Source organism: Phytophthora parasitica (assembly GCF_000247585.1).
Source record: "Phytophthora parasitica INRA-310 unplaced genomic scaffold supercont2.3, whole genome shotgun sequence".
Classification (NCBI taxonomy): domain Eukaryota; phylum Oomycota; class Peronosporomycetes; order Peronosporales; family Peronosporaceae; genus Phytophthora; species Phytophthora nicotianae.
In genome coordinates this window covers 1871455-1891464 of record NW_008648989.1, presented here as the reverse complement: position 1 = coordinate 1891464, position 20010 = coordinate 1871455, and the positions used below count along the sequence as shown (strand labels likewise).

Below are 20010 nucleotides of genomic sequence, written 5' to 3'. Positions count from 1 at the left end.
AACTCGAGTATGACCCTTTTTAGATTGTGATCGCTTGTACCGCATCATCATCATGGATTACGTTTATCACTCCAAAACGTAATAGCTCCTTTCCCTTTCCGGGAAATACAATTTTTCGATCGTCGACGACGTTTTACTTACCAAACTTACTGCTTCTCCCTTTACACCACGTCACTATTGCATGTAAGTTATGGGGCAGAGCTTCGTAGTCTTGTTGATCGGTATAGCCTTTGTGCCAACCAGTGAGGCTCTGACATTCTCCAACCATGTCGAACTGTCGGGACTCACAACAAGCCGAAGGTCAATTCCAAGCAACAGGGCTCTACGAGCTGCCAGAACAACGGGTGGCGCCTACGAAGAGCGGGGTATATTGGGACCGGAGACATTGATGAGGCTGAGCGCGTTGGCGGAGAAGCAGAAAATGCATACGCTCTCGAAAAAGCTGGAGCACAGATCTTGGTTAGCAGCAGGAGAATCCCCCCAGACTTTGTTCAAGAAAAATAGCTGGGCAGGGAAAACTATTGAGCAACTGAAGGAAGATCCGCGATACCTCCGTTACGAGGGGTTTGACGATGTTTGGCTGAAAGCACAATACAAGAAGGGGACGTTGCATCCACCTGACAAGAGGCTACAGCTCGTACGAGATGCGAAGAATAAATGAACGGAGGCCTACGAGCTTCCTGGCGCCTAAATGAGTTCGAATGCCTAACGAGTAAAGGAGGTTAACAAGTAGTGAACTGTGTTGTATATACTCAGTGGCTAGGTCGAAAAGCCAAGATGAATCTCATGAGATCTAATGATCCATCTGATACTCGGCGAAGTCCACCCAGTCTTCGTCTTCTTCCTCGGCTGCTTCGTCACCAGGTTCGTAGTTGAGACCTGTGCGCTCGTTGTGTACCAGTCCTTCTTCACCAGGTATGTCTTCAACTAGCAACTCATCCTCGACTAGTTGGGGCACTTGCTCTCCCTCGCCGATATTAGTTCTCGGAATTTCACCCAAAATCAAGAGTTCACCGGTGTGCGTGGGGAAGACGGTGAGTCCGTACGTGTCCACCGGATAGATCCACACGTCTCCTTTGTCGAGCAGTTTCCTTCCCCACATTTCTGCATGCGCCTTGCTCGTAAAAACCGAGAGGAACGCGGTTGGATCGCGGTTGCACCAGTCGACTTGTTGGCGTTTAGCTCGTTGGAAATCCTGGTCGGTTTCAAAGTACACGTTTGTCAGACGAGCGCGAACCAAAGCATCTCGGTTCCCAGCGTGGCCGACGCGCCATGCAAGTGCTGGCGGGTTGCGAAGCATGTTGCGTTCGATAATACTGAAGTGAGGGTCCATTGCGTCTTGGAAAGCTAATTCTTCGATGAGGAGTAGTTTTCGAGCATCCCCACTTGCAGCAAGCTTGGGAACCCACGAAAGCGTATATTTCTCAAGTCGGACGTTTCTGGAGTTGTTGTGATGGTGCGATACTTACGTCGAAAGAACCTATCGGCTTCAACTTTGAAAAAAGTATTTGCTTTAAAAAAAAGTGATAACGCCTTCACCGTTTTGATAATGAGAAAAAAGTAGCCACTATTTCCTTGTGACACATCTTGCAGCGCTGTCATGCAAGATAAATGTGTTCGCTTAGCCTCCGTACGTTGAATACATTACACAGAACCATGAAAAATCTCCCCCCGACAACTGACAGACAGCCGCTGTTCAGTAGCGATCTTGCCGTAGTCCGACCCCGGTGACTCACCTAAGTGAGCTACGCCTTGACGAAATGCGCGGTAGCACACTCGAAGACTGAAAACAATGTAAGGAATATGCAATAACATCTTTAGAGTCCAGGACTCTAAAGGTGTGTTGGACTAGAGCAACGTCGAAATAGAATCTGCCCTACTTTCGTCAAGATCGTTGCAAGTGGCTACATTCCATCGTCGGGCTTGCGTTCGAAAGTTGCACCGGAATGGTTTAGTCGACTCACCTTTGATGACACGAGCACATAATGACAAGCATGGCTACTCAAAATAAGGTCATTTCTGCTCTATCCATCAGAGCTCAACATGCGCTCATTTTCCACAGCATTATTAACTGTACTCTCGATCAAGAGTACTGCAGCCCAAGTCTGTTCAACTGAGGCGAAAACGTTAACTACATCATGCGGTTACGACGTCTGCGGAGCCTACGAGCCATGTTTGGCGTATAATATCACAGACTGCTCCACCTCCGGCTCGACCGATTCTTCCAGCTGCACCACCGTCGGGGACGATGAATGTACGTACAAATGTTTCCGAGCGTTTGGCGCGTACAACTCGGACCCGACGCAATTCGTCTTTATAGTCTCGTATAATGAGCAAAACGACAGCGATGACGGCATCTACGCAACTGCAAACAATCAAATCGTCACGGCCATTGATCAGTTGACGCTGTCACCTCAGACGACAAGAGTGTGGATTGAGGGTGGTGGTTATCAACAGACCAACAAGGGGAAAGTTGTAGGGTTGGAATTCGCAGACGACTTCCTCAGTTCGCAGTCTCAAGTGACGTCTGTGAGTTTGGTGGCGATGGATCTGTCGACCAGAATCTACGACATACCCAACATGCTGCCAAACTCCATCACAGAACTTTCACCCTCCAACACGCTACTGAGGCAATTTCCTTCGCATGTTGCGGCACTCACGAACCTGATGACCTTGTAAGTTTGCTGATCGGTTTTGTAAAAGCGAAGAATGAACTGACAAATTCATTATTTTTTTCTGGTTGTAGACACCTAGGCGGTAACTACATTACGACGGTGAACTCTTCCATCACCTGGGACAAACTCGTTGTGCTGTACGTGCTTTATTTGTGATTAAAATTTTGAGGACTAAGTACTTAGGTAACTGTTTATTTAAACTCCCTGACAGGGACCTACAGCAAAACAGTTTGACAACGTTTGAAGGCCCTTTTCCTGGGTTGACCGATCTGTAAGTACCGTGAATATGTAAGTACTGCTGGAGTACTAATTATCCATTTTCATCTAATTACTTTTTTGTCCGCAGAAATTTGAATGGTAACAATTTGTCGGAGATCCCTGCAATCGTCTTCACATTCCAGCATCTCGCCAGGTTCAGTATTCAGAACAATTCACTATCCAGTCGGTCGTTCACAGAATCGCAAATCACTTTCCTCCAGCGCCTCGCGAGCTTGGACCTCACAGAAAGTGACTTTCAGAATCCAGTCAACTGCAGTCTCTCAGAGCAGCGAGTTATTGGAATTAACAACGTCGTCGTCTGTGTCAGCAACCGCAACATAAATTCCACTTCCTCATCTTCTTCAGAATCGTCGGATTCTTCAGCATCCAGTGTCCCGATTTCTGGGATCTCGTACTCTTCCGGTTCATCCAGCGCTGACAACGCCCCATCCGGGAGTGGAGCTTCAATCCTCGCAGTTACAATTAGTACCGTGTTCTTCGTACTGATTGCTCTCACCGCGACGGCTTTATATTACCACAAACAGCGCAATAAAGAGAAGGTGAACGATGTCTACAACAACATGCACCGAGGTTCGAGAAAGCAGCCTCCCTTGACAATTTGGGATGATGAGGAACTTCTATCGTTACAAGTCAATTGCGACGACATTGACGACATACGCGTGATTGGAAGTGGATCTGTCGCTGTCGTATGGCTCGTCAGATATCGCAGTTCCGTGCTGCTCGCATCGAAACGCTTACGTGAAGATACCGAGTGTACACAAGATTTTGTTGATGAGATCAAGTTAGTTTCCAAATTGGATCACCCGAATATCGTGGCGTTCATTGGCACAGCGTGGACTACTGGGCCTGATTTACAAGCTCTTTTTGAACTAGTAGAGAACGGCGATCTGTGTTCGTACCTGTCGCCGGCGCTGCCTCGGTACTGGACACGAGTCAAGCTCCAACTGGCAGTCGATGTCGTCGAAGCCTTGGTTTACGTTCACGCCTTCACACCGCCACTGGTACATCGCAATTTGAACTCACACAATGTGCTGATTTCTACGGATATGCAAGCCAAGCTTACTGACTTCGGTGTATCGAGCTCCCAGTACGCAAACCGATGGCTTGCACCTGAAATCATCACGGGTAGTAGCGACTACGATCAGTCTGCGGATATTTTCGCATTTGGTATTCTTCTCTCGGAGTTTGACACGCACTTGCTCCCGTATGAGGATGCTGTCGGCTCAAACGACAACATCTTGCAAATGGTGGCAAGTGGAAGTCTTCGACCAACGTTTAGTGACACTTGTCCTCCTATTATCCTGGAACTGGCGAAGCAGTGTATGTCCCAGGAACCTCGAGATCGTCCACAAGCACTGAAAATCGCTTATGTATTGCGGACACTACAGAGAGAGGCATTTAACTTGTAATAATGCTTGCACTAAATGCCTAATTTGTCAACATTGGAGCGGTCCCCCGCAGCCGTTTGAACGCGTTTGACTTGGAACCTGAAAGAGGGGGATACCCCATTTTTGCGGATTTACAGCTAATATAAGTTTTGAAGTTGAATCGTCAGTTTTGAGCGACAGATATAGGCATTGGTCAACCCGGGCAATGGACTGCAGCTGAAACCGCTATTGCAGCTATAGTCGTCTGCAAGCGCTCGCATTTCCTGTGCCTCTTTAGTGGACACTCTTCAAGGCACAAGATGACGAAAGGTGAGAAGTACAAAGTAGAAGCTGGAGGTGGCGGTGACTGGGCGACGGAGTACTATGCCGAGCAGCGGCGACAGCGCGATCAACAGAACTGGATGGTTCTCTTCAAACCGTCGGTCTTTGGAGCTGTATTGGCTGTGCTCGGACGCATTGTGGTGTGGCCGCTGGCTCTGTTGATCGTGTTCACTTCGACCAGTTATCTGTCGCATGCCAACGTTCTCAAGCTCGTGGATGAAAGCATCTACGCGTTCACTGAGCAGGACCCAGTGATGGCCGGCGGGTGTAGCGGATGCTTGGGATTGAATAAAGTATGTCTTATCAAGTACAGCATCTTCGCACAAGACGCGATCATCGGAGCCACCGTCTTCAAGAGCTTTGCTGGACGTAAGCCAGACTTGTCTTTATATGACTTCAGCACGCTGAGCCAGGAGGCCCTTGACCTTGGAGAGAAGCTGGATGCCAAGGGAGTTTACTGCCAGAGTGGAGTCAATGAGTGGGGATCTATGACGGCTGGTATCGCTGGTAGTGCTCAAGATATACTGGATGTTGTTAATACGTTGGACCTCAACATCGCGCCGCAATTCAGGCGTGAACTTGAGATCGCTGTTGCCGGAAAAGCTCCTTGTGAATCGGGCTGGAATATCTACACTATCACGAGATTGTTCTTGTATCCGACGGTCAAAGGCAGTGCCAACTTCGCCAGTATCCCTGGCATTGACTTCAACGTATTCCCGGACTATACGGAATGCCGTCCAGACGTCGCTGTGGATGACAGCCTCGTCGGTTCTAAACTCGCTTTAGCAACCAATGGGGAAGACCCGCTAGCTGTTTTCCCTGATCTTCTCACGTTGTTCCCGTACAACTTTGACAGTAGTATTCCTCGTGTCGAACGATCTTTCCCCGCTGGTACTACAAAGTACGGCTTCGATACAGTCCTTCAGCCTCTATTCAAGGGTTACTATGGCGGCTGTCGTGTTCGTGTAGTGAACACAACAGGCGTTTACATTGAAAATACGTGTGAGGTATCCAAGCGTTGGTCTTCGTATGGTCTTATGATCCACTCACCCGATGATATCCCTATGTGTAGTACTGGAGACGTGTGCATCCACAACTACTACAACTCAATCTGGGAATGGGTTAACTACATCGACGCGGATAATCCTACACGCATCGGAATGAACCTCAACACCTTCCGTAGCCGATACGGAGATACTGTGGCCTTGAGTGTACTCCCCGGTATCGTTGTAATGCAGATGCTCATCATGGGGATGATCAGTCTGTACCAAGTGATGTCCCACAAGCGGTCGGTACTTTTGACTCAGATTTGGGCTTATCGCTGCCAGAATGGACGCATGCAAGTCGTGTATCTCGCACAGATCACGTACCACCTCGTGTACAACTCGGATCTGTACATGCTCGGACTAGCAACAGGTATGTTGACCATCGAGTCCGTCATGAACCTCACGTGCTGTATCTTCGCGTTCTCGTACGCCTTCGTGAACCTTGCGAAGGCTCGTTCTGGTGATCAGCAGCTCGACCGCCATTTCCGCCTAACGTGGGAGACTATGCAGATTGTGATCACGTCTGTCGTAGCTGCGGTTTTGTTGTCTGTGCGGCAAACTCCGCTCGAGTTCATTAACGCCAATTACGGCGAAATTCTTCGAAAGACTTCAGCGCGTGGAGCCAAGTACTGTGGACTCAACGACTCGTGTGTCGTCTACAAGACCAATTTGATAGTCTTCATTACTATCTTCTCGGTAGGTCTGGGCGTTGTGGCCGCGGTGTCTTCACTCATCGTCAAGCGGTTAAGTCCCAAGGTGAAGAGTGCTGTACGCTCGGCCAGAATGTCGCTGTCTGCTCAAGGCAGCTTCAAACAATCCACCAACGCTATGTCGAATCCGAGCGCTGCTGTCGCTCATGCTAAGGACACTGTGATTAAGAAAAAATCGGTCAATGAGGACGGTCTCACGTCCTTCGAGCGCAACTGCATCGGCGGCCCCTTCCGCAAGCTCTTCCGGGACTGCGACGACATGGCGTACGTCATGTACAAGGGCAAGCGATGCACGACCGTCGAGGCGCTGCTGCTGACGGGATATCTATACTACGGCGAGCACATTTACCAGGCGTCATCGGTGATGTTACTGCTGCTAGCACGTGCCCTACCCAGGAAGATGTTGCGTACGTTTAACATGCTGCTGCTGCGCTGGCACGTGGACAAGGATACGGGTGTCCTCACTCAAGTGCTGTCCTGTCCGTGGTATGCTGCGAGTAAGGAGAACCATGCGCTTACGGGTGCCATGCCTGTTGCTTAAACACATAATTCAGCGAGCTACACGTTCGCATTTGATTGCAACATGATTGGTCAGTTATGTTGAACTGTGTGTAACGTTTTATTAAGGTGCACCACACACTTCTGGCATTCTGAACGATGCACGACGGAGGCAACACGCTCACGAGTCGGGGCTCGACGCCGAGCTCGAAGGACAAGGATCTAGAGGCCGGCGCACCTCGAGCTCGTCGTGCTTCTGCCTCAGCACAAGCTCGTGGTGTTAAGCGACCCGTGTGGCATTACGTGGTCCCTCTTCTGGTGGTACTGACGGTGGTTTATTCCTTCTCGGGGAACACGGAAGACAAGAGCCTGGCGAGTGTCGAGAATAAACCCTCTATCAAGGAATGGTCGGTCAAGACCCCAGAACCGGTTAATGCACAACAATTAACCGATAAGGATGATACTCAAATGCAAGAGCGACAATCATTCTCCAAGGACAAAGGAATCATCATGTGCATGCACAATGGCGCTGTCCCCATGGGCCTCTCCTTGGTCCGGGAACTCCGTTGTTTGGGCAATCAGGAGGTTATCCAGATCTACCACTGCTTTCCCGAGGAAATGTCCAATACTTCCCGCACTTTACTGCTCGAAGCGGACAATAACCTCGAAATTGTGGACGTCTGCAGTGATTTAGTAGCCAAAGGAAAACTAACCGAAGACCGGGCAAAGCACTTCCGAAGCTGGTGGATCAAACCACTAGCCATGTATCATACCGACATTAAGGAGGTCTTACTACTGGACATCGATGATATCTTCTTGCGGGACCCAGCAGTGTTAAGAACAACCGAGGGATACAAGAAAACAGGCACGACGTTCTTCTATGACCGAGTATTGTCAAGTAAAGAATTCTTTAACCAAGATGTGGACGGAGAGCAATACCTTAGAAAATTACTGAAGGAGTTTGACTATGCCAAGTACGGACTACCGATGGGATCCACTCCTTCAAAGCATTTGAGCCCCCAAACGTCATACGCTTGGCGTCGACAGACGTCGCATGAGCAGGACTCGTCATTAGTGGCGATCGATAAGTCACGAGCGGGGAAAGCCATGGAGATCATGTTCTTCCTTATCACAGAACAGCATTTTGTTCATGAATTCTCGTACGGAGACAAGGAGACATTCTGGATCTCGTATGAACTGGCCAAACAGGAGTATTTCTTCTCTCCTTGGGGTGTCAGCGACATCTCGTCGTCTACGAACAAGGATCTGGAGAAACACGAGGACTCGTTGTGTGGCAGTATCGTGCAGTACATGCCGGTAGAAGACGAAACTTCGGAGGTTTTGTATGTCAACGGCAAGGCACTGCTGAATCCGTTCCCTGTGCCGATGGATAAGTTAGGCACTGCTACCCACAATGTGCTGTTTAATACAAACCCAACGCACGTCACGCCTCGGCAGCAGCGGAGAGGGAATGGACGCACCAAAACAAATTACAAAGGGGGTTACGCTATGGAATGTCTGGTCGGGTTCGGCTCCGAGCCAATGCCGTCCAAATTTGCACCTCAGTTGCTGCGGCGGCGTATGTTCTACTTTGGTATTCGAATGGGAGTGCTTTCAGCACTGGATCAGTGCTTCCCCTTTGATGGAATGAAGTAGAGTTTAAGTGCGGCTTAATCACTGTTGTTCCTTCAAATTCAGCGTGAACGTGCATGGACCTCGTGGCTCGACAGCCGAGTTGTTGTGCAAGAAGGGACAGTGGACGTACGAAAAGAGCACAACAATTGAATGGATCGCACAACCACAAAAACGATCTCGACACGATATGTTATTGGACTAGTTTTCTGCTTAACAGCGAACACGAATACGTGTTCTTGTATCAGCAGATACATGGCTCTTTCGTAGTTCGAAGTGCGTGCGCAAGCAAGTTCAGTACAGTGGGCGGCTAGAGACACAGGTCGACAAGGTCATTGGGGTGGCGTTAGCTTGTACTTAAAGTTAAATGACAGCCATATTCCATTCCAAAAAAAATATAATAATCAGTACAGTCGGGTGACCTTATGTGAAGTTCGCTGCAGTATCAGCATGAATGGAAGGGCTCAGTGCCGAGCTCCGCAATTGCAATTATTTTTCATCTGATCGTAGTCACTGCTGTGAGAATTGAGACCGGACACGAATTACTCCACCTTTTCTTTTTCATGATGTGGCTACATGTAGCTATATCCGAAATTAACATTTTCCCGAAATTACCACGACCTTATTTTCGTAAAGTCGTTCCACACAACAATGGCACGGAGTCGAAGTCGCTCTCCTACTCGTTCTCGTCGCCACGGGGGCTCCTCGTCCTCCTCTAGACGTGACCGACACGCATCCTCGTCTCGCCGTCGCAGTCGTAGTCGACATCGAGAGGACCCACCAGCGCCCTCCGAAGACAAGAATGGGGAGATCTCGCTGAGCATCGAAGAGACCAACAAGCTTCGTATCTCCTTGGGACTTAAGCCGCTATCAGTGGGCCCCTCCAAGAAGGAGCAATCAGTTGTCAATGTACAAAAGACCAGCGCCGAATTAGACGCCGAGCGCGAGCAACAGGAGCTCAAGAAGAAGCTACAACAGTCCAAGACTCGACGAGAACTAACCCAGAAATTAGCGGGTAAATCACTTGGCGAGCAGCTAAAAGCCGATTTGGAAGCTCAAAAGGCAGGTAACGACGCCTTGGAGTGGGTTAAGCAGTCCAGGAGGAAGAAGTTCAACGAAAATAAGCCTCAAGAGGAGACAGAGGAGAAGTATGACGCGTCTGCTCTAGCAGGCATGACAGTGGGCCATTCATTGGATAATTTCGAGGACGGACAGGAGATTGTATTAACTCTCAAAGACCAGCGAGTACTGGGAGAAGACGGTAAGGACTTGAACGAGGAAGACGATGAACTCGTCAACGTAGAGCTAAGCGAGAAGGACCGACGCTTGGCTCAGCAGGTGAGGGCCAAACGAGCAGCTTTACCGGTTTATACCGGTTACGATGATGACGAATTTATCGAGATGGGCAGTTCGAAAAAAAGGAAGAGTGGTCCGAAATTACTGGCCCACTATGACGAAGAGCAAGAGGCAGTGAAGGCTGCTGAAGCGAGGAAGTTTAAGCTAGATGCATCGGGCGGGTCTAAAGCTGTGGAAAGTGAGAGTAAGCAGGAGGACGAAGACGATATCGCAGTGATTTCTCTTGCTATGGATAAAACCAAGAGAGTGGAGGACTATTACTCGAAAGAAGAGGTGGAGGCGCAGTTTAAAAAGAGCAAAAAACTGCGTAAGAAGAAGAAATCACGTCGTCGTCGTGTGGATCTAGACGAAAATGATGCAGTAGAAGTGCAGCTAAACACTCAAGATACAGACGCTGCGTCTCTAGTGGCTCAGCTGGAACAGGAGGCCTTACAGACAGGTTCTACCTCTAAAGATCGTGGAAAGCGTAAGCGAACTCGCCATGAGGATACCGAAGAGGAAGAGAATCTACTTCGGTTCCAGGAAGCTCGAGAAAAGGCCAATGCAGTGGCGTCTGAGGCTCTGGCTGCTAGTAAAAAGAAGATGAAGCGACGAGTTATTGACGATAGTGAGCTGGTGGATGACGCCGCAATAGAGATGGAACTCGGTGCCTCACTGGCTCGTGCACGTCAATTGGCACACAAGCAAGTGCCAGTGGCTCCGACGACCAGTGAGGATCGGATCGCACAGCTTGCGAGTCAAACTATCAGTCAAGAGGACGATAAAACGTCTGCTGTGTCCACAGATACCTCTGGAGACGTTGTGATGGGTGATACTGCCAATATCAAGCCTGTAGGTCATGTGTTTGGAGAGGTTAGTACTGCAGCGAATACTGTGGTGTTTAACGAGGCCACGGACTTCGAGACGCGGTTACGAGACGCCATGGAGAAGCGTGCAGCTCAGTTCCAAGCTGCAGCGGACGGTAATACCGGTACCAATACCAGTAAACCTCAACCTGTTGTTGAAGAGCAGAAACAAGAAGAGAACATGGAGATTGAAGAGAAGGAAGAGAACTATAGCGACGATGAAGAGGCGAAAGAGAACGAAGTGTGGGGCGAAGAGCAACCGCTTGTAGGCACTGGAATGGCTGCAACTTTGGCGCTCCTCCGTAAGACTGGAGATCTACGTCAGACTCATGTCGAACGACAAGCTGGGCGTGCGAATGACGCTCGGGATCGCAACTTTGAAGACGATTTACGTATCAAAAACGGCGTGAAATTGGACTATCGCGACGAGTTTGGCCGCCTACTTACCAAGAAGGAGGCCTTCCGCATGTTGTCGTATAAATTCCACGGTCATGAGCCTGGAAAGAAGAAAAAGGAGAAACGTTTGAGACAGCTGAAGGAAGAATTGGAGGCCCAGAAGATGCTGTCTGGGGAAGGAAGCACCAAGATGATGAAGGTCCTCGAGAAGAAGCAGAAACACACCAAGGAAGCCCACGTCGTGCTCTCTAGCGGAGTATAAGACCAGTGTAGCCATTCTGCTAATCCAATGTAGCCGTCATGACGAGTAGCTATAGTGGTAGAAGAAGTATTCTCAAAAAGAATAAGTGGATTGTTGGCTTCTTCTACAAGTACATTGGGTGTCAATGTGGGGATTTCTGAAATATCAAAAAAGGGTCCTGCTTCTTTTTCCTATTGACACAGCGGGTTGGTCTGCTCTCGAGCAATGACGACGGATAGGTAAGCAGCACTCGCACTTGGTTGTCCTTCCTCTTCATCCCCGCGACGCAGTCGATTGGCGAATGTAGCAGGCAATTCCGACTCCTTGGGGGTCGTGACGGCCATGTAGCCATTTGATTGCTCTGCAGCCATCTTGCTATGACTCAAGCTCTTGCTCAAACTGAGGCTTTGACTGCGTGCGTTGGGACTCTGTGGTCCTTGTCTGCGTGCAGCAGCGCCCTCAGGATCGATAAACTCGCCGAATTGAAGCCCCTGCTGCATGTCGTGGTGCACTTCACGGAACATCCGCACGATTGTAGCCATCATCACCAACTCCCCCGCGTTCGAAGACAACGCGAAGATGGGTGACGGCATCAAATACCCAATAAGCAGCGCCACTGCACCCACGAGCATCCAGATCCACGGATTGAAGCACGTGGCGTGTACCATGTACGAGTAATTGGTGCCATAATTCCACAGTCTTATGCCGATATACAGAGCCAAAACCACCAGTATCAAAGCCGGTAGAATCGCACAAACCGCGTGTGCCGTACTGTCCCCCTGTAGCTCGTACATACTGGTAATCTCGAGCGAGAGGTCCGACGTCCAGCGATACGCTACCAGTAGATTTAGTACCAATAAGGCACAACCCACGAGCCACACGATAAAGCGTAGACACGTTGACATCCACCAGCGTCGTTTAGCCAGAGCTGATGCTGCTCCTGCGTTGGCACAGCTACTACCACGTTCTCTATGGCCACTTTCGAACGCGATCCCGCAGAAATTGACAGACTTATGCTTGTGCACCATATAGGCCAGTTCATAGCATACCAGAAGCAGCATAGGCGTCACACAGGCGTGGAATGCTAACATTGCTTGAGTGCTGGCATGTCGCCGATCGATTCCAGTTGTAGCCATGACGGCATTATCAAACACAAGGCTGAAGCAGATGAATGGCTACATTCAGAGAAAAGTGTTAGTTTTTTTAAGAGTTTGTAGATAACAAAGCCATCGTACAGTGAGCAGGAAGGCGGCGGTAGTTGAGTATTTCTTGGCGTATCCCAGTGAGTAGTAGAAGAGCACGATACCTACAGCCACGAAGCACCAGAAGATGGGGATGAAGCCTGGCAGCACGTGAACCTCGTTCTCGTCCGTGGCCATCGTGTCCAGTTCTGGTATGTGCCTCCTCCAGCCTCTAGGGGTCGTCGTCAGCGCGCGTCAATCCAGAACAGATCAATCAATGGAGCGCTACACACACCGAGAGCTACACGTTCAGAGCTGCGACTGAATAGCGTCTGTGAGTGGCAAAGACAGAGACGAGAGCAGTGGTAGAGACTCCGAGGCCGATTCATACAGTAGGGTAGTCACTTTCATAGTGTTTTGTCGTCCTTATCCCAGCTGGCAAATTAGCACCGTCGCGTCGCATCGCTTTAGACGGGGGTTGTAGAACTTTCGTTGAAAATGTCACTTGCCATCGTGGCCAATCAGTATGCTTCCCGACGAGTTTTTGGAACCAAGTGTATTAGGGTTGTAATACTTAACGACTCTTCAAAATACAGAATGGATAACTCCATTGTATTTTTAGAGTGGCAAAAAAAATCTCCAAAAATTTAAAAATCATTTAAAAAAAAACACAAAACAAAATGTCCAGAAAGAAAGAGCAATCCAAGGTCAATATCCAAGGATAGAGCATTCATTACGGAATTACGATTACAGTTAGAGAAGGTTACAGTGCGCGCATCCTGTGGCTGGGAGCTCTGTCTCGGCTTCTTTCACTGCTGGTGTGACGACTGGAGCGACAACATTTCAGTTCTCGTACACCCACTCGTCGTCCTGGGCGCTCCACTCGACCAGTCCCTCCGGGAACCACAGAGCGATCTCCTTCTCGGCCGACTCGACCGAGTCCGAGCCGTGGCACACGTTGCGGCCAACGTCCACGCAGAAGTCGCCACGGATCGTGCCCAGAGCCGACTCGCTGGGCTTGGTGGCGCCCAGCATCTTGCGGCCCTCAAGGACGACGTTGGTGCCCTCCCAGACCATGCAGGTCACGGGGCCCGAGCTCATGTACTTGATGAGAGCGGGGAAGAAGGGGCGGCCGTTCAGGTCCGAGTAGTGAGCCTCAAGGTGCTCCACCGACGGGCGAGCCAGCTTCAGAGCCACGAGCTTGTAGCCCTTGGTCTCGAAGCGCTTGATGATCTCGCCCACCAGGTGACGCTGGACGCCATCCGGCTTGATCATGATGTAGGTGCGTTCACGGGCCATTTTTGCTTGGATTTTGAGACTTGAGACCGAGAGAGATCTTTTGAGAATGAGCTAAATCTGACACGTGGTGGCAGCCATTGGTTCTGTTGCAAATTTGGTGTATTTCAACGAATCATAAGACGGTATGGACTGAATTTCATCCAATCATTATGAGATTGTTACGAGACAAATGTTTTTTTTTTTTTTTTTTTTAAGTTGTCTTCAACTTGTCCGTGAAGACGTTGGGCTGTACCGCTTTAGGCTCGCTGGAAGTGCGAGGCGATGAGGAGATGGAACGTCTGGTCTTCGTCGAAGCCGAGATCCTCGAGCATCTTTTCCGCGTGTAGCACCAGCAGTGGATCCACCTCCATGATGGTCTCGTCGTAGTTGGCGCAGGCACGCAACACACGTAGCAACGCGTCGCTCTGCGGGTGATCCAGTGCGAAGCCGTAGAGCTGGAACGCCCGCTGGATCGTCATGGCACGAGGGCAGTACTTGCACGTGCACAAGTAGTCCTCGAGACGCGGTTGGGCAGGGGCTATTTTATGAGCAACCAGCAAACGGTTAGCAGAGGAAAGTGCAACAGCATGAAGGCCTTTGCTACACCTTCGCTGAAAGATTGCGTGCGGCGTGGTGCCAATAATTGGGACTTACTGCTGCCGAAGGTCGGTGACTGCCGACGTAGATTGATGCCTGTATAGCATTGTAGTCAGTACAATACTCATTATTGGTAGGGGCGTATTAAACGCACCAGAACGAGGGCACGAGTTCGGGGCAGGGAGCAGTGCACGAGCCTCAGGGGACAACTCGTCCTGCTCTTCGTCTGAATGTGGCGGCTTCTCCTCGTCGAGATCACCGTAGATCTCTACGCCACCGTCAGCAGACACGACCACGACCGACTTGTCGTCGAATTCATGGTCGTTTGACGCCGATTTCGGCGTGTCCGGGAAGAATCCCATGCTGCCATTATCGGTACTTGACGCGTCGTCTTCGTGCTCCAACGATAGCGAGGGCTCGTAGTCGTAAATGGGCATCAGCGCTCTCGCTTCATCTCTACTCAGCGTCCGACCACGATTGTTTTTCTTCCACACATCCACTGCAACACCAACACAACATGTCAGATGCAACACCGGAACACACGATCCCGCTTACCGTCGGGAGTAGTCTGCGCGCAACAATTGACGGCGCCCATGAGGCCTGTGTGCTCTTCTTCTCTTGGTCTTTTCCGCCTTGAGAAGGATTCTCTACTGGTCGAATGCAGCTCCAAAGACCTCCATATCGAGAAAGAGCAGACCTCGAGCAGTGGAGCTCTTGCTCGTTGCAGTGCCTTTTCTCAAGACATGGCTACATTCTGATTTTGCGATGGTATTAAACCGGTTTTAACCGGTGGTATTCATCGGTATCTACCGGTTTCCATTTTTGGCGGGAACTACGGATTTTGTCTTACTTATCGTCGTCATGGAGACGCCGTCGCAGCCGGAGTTCGACCAGGAGAACCTGAACGAGGATGTCCAGCGCATGCGTACGCTTTGGGTCAATGAGCTGGTACGCTCCGCTCTCTAGGCATTAATACACGTCTTCTTCCGCTTAAATTGTCGCAAAATTGACGGAATTACACGCCATTGGTGCCCGACAGAATGCCCCAGAGATCCTCCAGTACGACGAGGAAATGGTGTCCGAGATGCTGGAGCAGATCCGCAATCAACAGGAATATGTCGACTCCGTGTATGAGGACCGCACGCAGCTCACGGAGGAGAAATCCTTCGTCAATAAGCTCTACCAAATGGAGATCGACCGACTACGTTACATGGTCTCGTCGTACCTCCGCACACGGCTCCGCAAGGTAAAATCCTCGTACTCGATAAGTTGGAAACAAATGCTGATGTTCTTAACAATTTGCTGTGTAGATTGAGAAGTTCGCCATTCACATTCTGCAAGACGAAGTGCTGACTCAGCGATTGTCCGTCAAGGAGCGTAACTTCGCCCAGCAGTACGTTGCTAATTATCTGCATCATTTTTATGCAGTAAGCTCACTTTCTCACTCTTGATGCAGGTTTGTGATGCTCTTCGAGTCTCATGTGAATGACCTGGCGATAGGCAAGTTTTCGAAGGACAACCGTACTCTCACGGCTGATGGCATGGGTAAGATGCATCAATGGCTGTGGAGTTTAAAACAATCTGATTCTGACAATTTGTGTGTGTGTGTGGCAGTATCTGAGCCGAATCTAGACAGCTTCGTCTTCTGCCAGGGCAAGGAGGCGGGTGGCGTGCAGTGTGACGACAAAGGCGGCGACTTCGTGCAGGTGACGTCTGCTGATCGCTATATCTTGCGTTACCGCAGTGTCCAGGAGCACGTCCAAGCTGGTGCAATCGACCTCATCTAGAAGATACCAGATTTAAGGCAATCTTTTTGTGTCGTAAAAGCGATATAGATTAAGTTAGCTGTGCGAGAACACACGAACAATGTAAGAAGCTAGGCCTCTACATGCAGAAATACTAGCGTCACCACTTTGATACTCTCGGCCCTCAATGCGATAAAAACTATTCCTAACACCGGGAGTATACAGCAGCAAGGTCATGGCTTCGTGGTCTCGTACGTCTGATAATGGATCTCGTCCTTGCATTTGCCAAAGTTACCATAACGGATTGGCAACTGACGCTGCAGCGGCAATGCAGACAAAAAATGCTGCTGGCTACGGTGACATAACATATTAGACTGCTTACTAAACACAATAGTTAAGTGTCGTTTTGCAGCGTCTTACCACTAGCAGCACTTCTTCAACCACAAGCACGACGACTTGGAAGTACTCATACCGTGAGAAAGCATATCCTGGCACCTCGAACCGGTCGTATAGATGAGGTGTGAGCATGACGATGCGTGCGAACTCCATGGCGCTCAGCAGCAAGTACTAAACGTTCAAAACAATAACCAAATCAGATTTTTTTCCCCAAAGTGTTAACCAATGCAAAATAACGCACCACAACGGTCCAACTCATGCGATCGGAGCGCACGGCCAATAGTCCGACGACACCCACGATGAACATGAATATGTTGGACAGCCACAGGTAGTTGCCAGACGCCAGCAGCCCCAACAGCAACTGTAGACCGGCGATCACCCGGATGCGCTGCGATCGCCGAGCCGTTGACGCCCACACGCGCTTCTGCTGTTCGAAACCGCCGTAGCAGCGCGGCGCTGTGGACGTAGACGTCGTGGACGATGCCGCGTAGCTGCGTGGGAACAGCGGGTCATATTCGCGGGCTGAGGTTGCCTCCGACATGTGGACCGGGTAGGGGCGGCGGCTCTCGGTCTGGAAATGGCAAATTAGCTTTTGCCTTGCTCTGTTCTCTTTTGGCTTATTCCGTCCGGGCGATGATTGGCTGGAGCTCAAACCAGATGCCTTTTTTGAAGATAAGGATTGGTGGAAAATAGTTTGTACCGCGTTTGCCACATCTCGTGTCACAAATTCGAAGCAGGATCGCGCCGCCTTCCCAGCATTGGACGGGAGGTTGCCTTGCAATGCAAGGATGGCAAGAAAGCATTTCCGCTGGCTGCTTGAGACTCCTTGCATACTTACGTGGAAATCACTAGAAAGGCCTAGCTAATAAAGAGGGATAGAACGGGTTGCCTGGTTCTCATATCTATTCAAAAAAAAAAAAAAATCGAAGCCCAAGAATCTGAGGTTACTCTCTTGCGCACCGCTAGCCTGAATCAGTTTTGACAGACTCAGCGCTCGAAGCAAGTGGATGTAAGGCAGGCAGACTGTGTGTTTTTTTTTTTTTTTTTTTTTGCAAGACATGCAACATGGTGTTGCACAGTGAATGCAAGAGCTGGTTGAGCACATTGCTCCTTACGTCACACATGCTTGTGCATCCATAACGTTCCAGCGGTAGCCGTACTAGGCCACTGGTGTGGCTGCAGCCATCTTGTGGTCCTCTGCGCTGGCAGCGTACCAAGTGCAGGATAAGGCGTGAGATAACGTGCCTTCAATCGGGTCCACGTGCCAACGTAGAAGCAGCACGTTGAATGTGCGCAAGATTTTCGCTGGCACCAATCTCGCCACTAGCAACAACATCACCGAGGACGCTTGGTAAATGTGTTGCCCATAGTAAAGGTACCCCGTCAGCAACAGAGCTTCTACTGTGGTGCATCGCTTGCCGTTGTACGTAACGTAGGTGATCTCGTCGCAGTCGGAAAAGAGTTTGTGGAATGGAGACCCAAGGCAATTTCGCTCGAATGACGTGAGATCATCATTCTCAGCTTCGTATGCTGCTTGTTTCTTGCCATTCACATCGGCAACAGCAATTTTCGGTGTCACGTAAGAGCCACGGACCGATCTACTAGCCTTCGGAGCCATCCTTTTCATTAAAAGTGATGCGACCACAGCCACGAAGCCGAAGCCCACCGATAGCACTGCGATGACAGAAGGGAAGTTCACAGTGAAAAGTACACAGGCGTCGTTCAACCCGCAGTATTTGGCACCACGGGCTGATGTTTTACGTAAAATCTCGGCATTCTGGGCCAGAATGGACTCGAACGGTGCCTTTTGCCAAGAGAGTAGCAAACATCCAACGATAGTGGTAATTACGATCTGCATTGCCTCCCAAATGAGACGGAAATGACGATCCAGTTGCTGATCTCCCGAGCGAGCCTTCATGAGGTTAACGAACGAGTAGGAGAAGGCGAAAACACAGCACGTCAAATTCGCAATCGACTCGCCTGTGAGTGTACCAGTTGCCAGTCCGAGCATGTACAAGTCCGAATTGTAGAGGAGGTGGTACGAGATCTGGGCTAGATAAATCACCTGCATGCGTCCATTCTGGCATCGATACGCCCATATTTGCGTCAAAAGCACAGAGCGCTTGTGCGACATCACCTGGTAGAGACTGACGACACCCATGAGGAGTATCTGACCCACGACTACACCGGGTAGAACGCTGATCGCGACAGTGTCGGCGTATCGGCTTCGAAATGTATTGAGGTTCATACCCACTCGATCGGGTCTATCAGCAGCGACGTAGTGCTCCCATTCCCACAATGAGTTGAAATAATTGTGAATACATACATCGCCCGTACTACAGAGCGGGATGTCGTCAGGAGAATGCACCATTAAGCCGTATCCAACCCAATGTTTTGAGATCGCACACGTGTCTTCAATGTATATACCAGTCGTGTTCACTGCGCGTACACGACATCCACCGTAATAAGCTCGAAGATAAGACTGTACGACGCTAGTCGCTCCCGTCTTCGTCTTTGACGGATCGGCAGGAACAGAGCGTGGGATCGGAGGCAAACTACTTGTGAAGCTGTACGGAAACAGCGTCAGCTGGTCAGGAACTACCTTCAGAGGGTCTTGACCGTTTGTGTCGAGCGCTAACTTAGAGCCAACAAGACTGTCATCAATCTCAACCACAGGACGACACTCTGTGTAGTCTGGAAAGATATGAGTATCTACAGCCGGGACTTGGCCGAATTCAGAGCTGCCCTCAGCTGTCGGGTACTGGAAAAGCCGTACGACCGACATCATCGTCCACCCGGTGACGCACTCATCGGCTCGTTCGATGGCTAACTCGAGTTCGCGCACCATCTGAGGCGAGAGATTGAGGTTGGCCATGTGAACGATGTTCAATAATTCTTGCGCTGATCCCGTGACGACGATAGGTGATGTCCCCCATTCGTTCTTGCTACTTTGACACAGTGTGCCATTCGCATCCAGAGCTTCCGAGAACGCGAGTACTTCGTCACTGAGAGAGCTGAAATCGTACAGAGATTCCGTCGGTGGGAGGGATGTGAACGTGAAGAATGGAGGTGCAGAAGTTATGGCAACTCCTTCAAGTAGTTTGTACTTGAGCATGACGATCTTGCACGGACCTAAGCACCCCGTGCAGCCGCCAGCCATGGATGAATCACGTTCCGTGAATGCGAAGATGCTGCGGTCGGCTTCGATGAAGACGGTGGCGTCCGATAAGTATCCGGTCAAAGTGAATAGCAGAAGCAGAGCTAGTGGCCCTACGATGATTCGCCCAGCTATGGCGAGGTATGACGCGATGGCGGATGGACGAAATACACTCTTCCAGGCTCGATTCTTGCGGGCTTGAGCTTGCTGATGGTAATACGCCTCCGCCCAGTGCGAGTCAGTTGGACCCTTCATCTTGTTCTGGACTA

The 20010-nt window shown here is 50.1% G+C and overlaps 11 protein-coding genes across 16 annotated transcripts; 5 read left to right on the top strand and 6 right to left on the bottom strand.

The window, feature by feature from the left end:
• Nucleotides 1-658: 658 nt before the first annotated feature.
• On the bottom strand, nt 659-1491 carry PPTG_01767 (hypothetical protein). The gene has a single exon (XM_008895155.1). It carries the CDS (start codon nt 1331-1333, stop codon nt 794-796), a length of 540 nt encoding a protein of 179 aa, XP_008893403.1. The 5' UTR covers nt 1334-1491; the 3' UTR covers nt 659-793.
• A 552-nt stretch (nt 1492-2043) lies between these two features.
• On the top strand, nt 2044-4363 carry PPTG_01766 (TKL protein kinase; the record flags this gene model as incomplete). The annotated part of the gene is made up of 4 exons (XM_008895154.1): nt 2044-2675; nt 2747-2812; nt 2887-2946; nt 3022-4363. The coding sequence occupies 4 exons, from the start codon at nt 2044-2046 to the stop codon at nt 4361-4363; spliced, it is 2100 nt and encodes a 699-aa protein (XP_008893402.1).
• Nucleotides 4364-4641: 278 nt separating this feature from the next.
• Nucleotides 4642-7021, top strand: PPTG_01765 (hypothetical protein; the record flags this gene model as incomplete). The annotated part of the gene is made up of 1 exon (XM_008895153.1): nt 4642-7021. One exon carries the CDS (start codon nt 4642-4644, stop codon nt 6958-6960), a length of 2319 nt encoding a protein of 772 aa, XP_008893401.1. The 3' UTR covers nt 6961-7021.
• Nucleotides 7022-7071: 50 nt separating this feature from the next.
• Nucleotides 7072-9038, top strand: PPTG_01764 (hypothetical protein). The gene has a single exon (XM_008895152.1). The coding sequence runs from the start codon at nt 7077-7079 to the stop codon at nt 8571-8573; it is 1497 nt and encodes a 498-aa protein (XP_008893400.1). The 5' UTR covers nt 7072-7076; the 3' UTR covers nt 8574-9038.
• A 145-nt stretch (nt 9039-9183) lies between these two features.
• PPTG_01763 (hypothetical protein) lies at nt 9184-11581 on the top strand. The gene has a single exon (XM_008895151.1). The coding sequence runs from the start codon at nt 9201-9203 to the stop codon at nt 11406-11408; it is 2208 nt and encodes a 735-aa protein (XP_008893399.1). The 5' UTR covers nt 9184-9200; the 3' UTR covers nt 11409-11581.
• PPTG_01762 lies at nt 11466-13026 on the bottom strand. Of its 2 annotated transcripts, XM_008895150.1 has the most exons (3): nt 12864-12975; nt 12623-12800; nt 11466-12562 (listed from the first exon to the last, which is right to left on the bottom strand). In XM_008895150.1, the coding sequence occupies exons 2-3, from the start codon at nt 12764-12766 to the stop codon at nt 11579-11581; spliced, it is 1128 nt and encodes a 375-aa protein (XP_008893398.1). In that variant the 5' UTR covers nt 12767-12800; nt 12864-12975; the 3' UTR covers nt 11466-11578. The 2 variants fall into 2 exon arrangements, with proteins under 2 accessions (XP_008893398.1, XP_008893397.1); XM_008895149.1 differs by having other exon boundaries at nt 12623-13026.
• Nucleotides 13027-13204: 178 nt separating this feature from the next.
• PPTG_01761 (hypothetical protein) lies at nt 13205-13923 on the bottom strand. The gene has a single exon (XM_008895148.1). It carries the CDS (start codon nt 13865-13867, stop codon nt 13412-13414), a length of 456 nt encoding a protein of 151 aa, XP_008893396.1. The 5' UTR covers nt 13868-13923; the 3' UTR covers nt 13205-13411.
• A 180-nt stretch (nt 13924-14103) lies between these two features.
• Nucleotides 14104-15171, bottom strand: PPTG_01760 (the record flags this gene model as incomplete). 2 transcript variants are annotated; one of them, XM_008895146.1, is made up of 4 exons in its annotated part: nt 14999-15146; nt 14598-14942; nt 14453-14539; nt 14104-14384 (listed from the first exon to the last, which is right to left on the bottom strand). In XM_008895146.1, exons 1-4 carry the CDS (start codon nt 15036-15038, stop codon nt 14104-14106), a joined length of 753 nt encoding a protein of 250 aa, XP_008893394.1. In that variant the 5' UTR covers nt 15039-15146. The 2 variants fall into 2 exon arrangements, with proteins under 2 accessions (XP_008893394.1, XP_008893395.1); XM_008895147.1 differs by having other exon boundaries at nt 14501-14539; nt 14598-15171.
• Nucleotides 15172-15197: 26 nt separating this feature from the next.
• On the top strand, nt 15198-16504 carry PPTG_01759 (hypothetical protein). 3 transcript variants are annotated; one of them, XM_008895144.1, is made up of 5 exons: nt 15198-15391; nt 15483-15689; nt 15754-15836; nt 15900-15943; nt 16058-16504. In XM_008895144.1, the coding sequence occupies exons 1-5, from the start codon at nt 15305-15307 to the stop codon at nt 16228-16230; spliced, it is 594 nt and encodes a 197-aa protein (XP_008893392.1). In that variant the 5' UTR covers nt 15198-15304; the 3' UTR covers nt 16231-16504. The 3 variants fall into 3 exon arrangements, with proteins under 3 accessions (XP_008893392.1, XP_008893391.1, XP_008893393.1); XM_008895143.1 differs by having other exon boundaries at nt 15900-15988; XM_008895145.1 differs by having other exon boundaries at nt 15198-15689; nt 15900-15988.
• On the bottom strand, nt 16252-17635 carry PPTG_01758. Of its 2 annotated transcripts, XM_008895141.1 has the most exons (3): nt 16826-17635; nt 16609-16755; nt 16252-16539 (listed from the first exon to the last, which is right to left on the bottom strand). In XM_008895141.1, exons 1-3 carry the CDS (start codon nt 17414-17416, stop codon nt 16480-16482), a joined length of 798 nt encoding a protein of 265 aa, XP_008893389.1. In that variant the 5' UTR covers nt 17417-17635; the 3' UTR covers nt 16252-16479. The 2 variants fall into 2 exon arrangements, with proteins under 2 accessions (XP_008893389.1, XP_008893390.1); XM_008895142.1 differs by having other exon boundaries at nt 16252-16755.
• PPTG_01757 (hypothetical protein) lies at nt 17619-20003 on the bottom strand. Its single transcript, XM_008895140.1, has one exon. The coding sequence runs from the start codon at nt 19994-19996 to the stop codon at nt 17744-17746; it is 2253 nt and encodes a 750-aa protein (XP_008893388.1). The 5' UTR covers nt 19997-20003; the 3' UTR covers nt 17619-17743.
• Nucleotides 20004-20010: the final 7 nt, after the last annotated feature.

What these genes read in the sequence shown, in the direction of transcription:
- PPTG_01767 (XM_008895155.1), bottom strand. Translation starts at nt 1,333, where the DNA reads ATGGACCCTCACTTCAGTATTATCGAACGCAACATGCTTCGCAACCCG.
- PPTG_01764 (XM_008895152.1), top strand. Translation starts at nt 7,077, where the DNA reads ATGCACGACGGAGGCAACACGCTCACGAGTCGGGGCTCGACGCCGAGC.
- PPTG_01763 (XM_008895151.1), top strand. Translation starts at nt 9,201, where the DNA reads ATGGCACGGAGTCGAAGTCGCTCTCCTACTCGTTCTCGTCGCCACGGG.
- PPTG_01762 (XM_008895149.1), bottom strand. Translation starts at nt 12,766, where the DNA reads ATGGCCACGGACGAGAACGAGGTTCACGTGCTGCCAGGCTTCATCCCC. An exon ending in CCGCCGCCTTCCTGCTCACT is followed by an intron (nt 12,563 to 12,622) that starts GTACGATGGCTT and finishes CTCTGAATGTAG; the next exon opens with CCATTCATCTGCTTCAGCCT.
- PPTG_01761 (XM_008895148.1), bottom strand. Translation starts at nt 13,867, where the DNA reads ATGGCCCGTGAACGCACCTACATCATGATCAAGCCGGATGGCGTCCAG.
- PPTG_01759 (XM_008895143.1), top strand. Translation starts at nt 15,305, where the DNA reads ATGGAGACGCCGTCGCAGCCGGAGTTCGACCAGGAGAACCTGAACGAG. An exon ending in CGCTTTGGGTCAATGAGCTG is followed by an intron (nt 15,392 to 15,482) that starts GTACGCTCCGCT and finishes GGTGCCCGACAG; the next exon opens with AATGCCCCAGAGATCCTCCA. An exon ending in GAGCGTAACTTCGCCCAGCA is followed by an intron (nt 15,837 to 15,899) that starts GTACGTTGCTAA and finishes CTCTTGATGCAG; the next exon opens with GTTTGTGATGCTCTTCGAGT.
- PPTG_01758 (XM_008895141.1), bottom strand. Translation starts at nt 17,416, where the DNA reads ATGCAAGGAGTCTCAAGCAGCCAGCGGAAATGCTTTCTTGCCATCCTT. An exon ending in GCATGAGTTGGACCGTTGTG is followed by an intron (nt 16,756 to 16,825) that starts GTGCGTTATTTT and finishes TTGAACGTTTAG; the next exon opens with TACTTGCTGCTGAGCGCCAT. An exon ending in TTGAAGAAGTGCTGCTAGTG is followed by an intron (nt 16,540 to 16,608) that starts GTAAGACGCTGC and finishes ATGTCACCGTAG; the next exon opens with CCAGCAGCATTTTTTGTCTG.
- PPTG_01757 (XM_008895140.1), bottom strand. Translation starts at nt 19,996, where the DNA reads ATGAAGGGTCCAACTGACTCGCACTGGGCGGAGGCGTATTACCATCAG.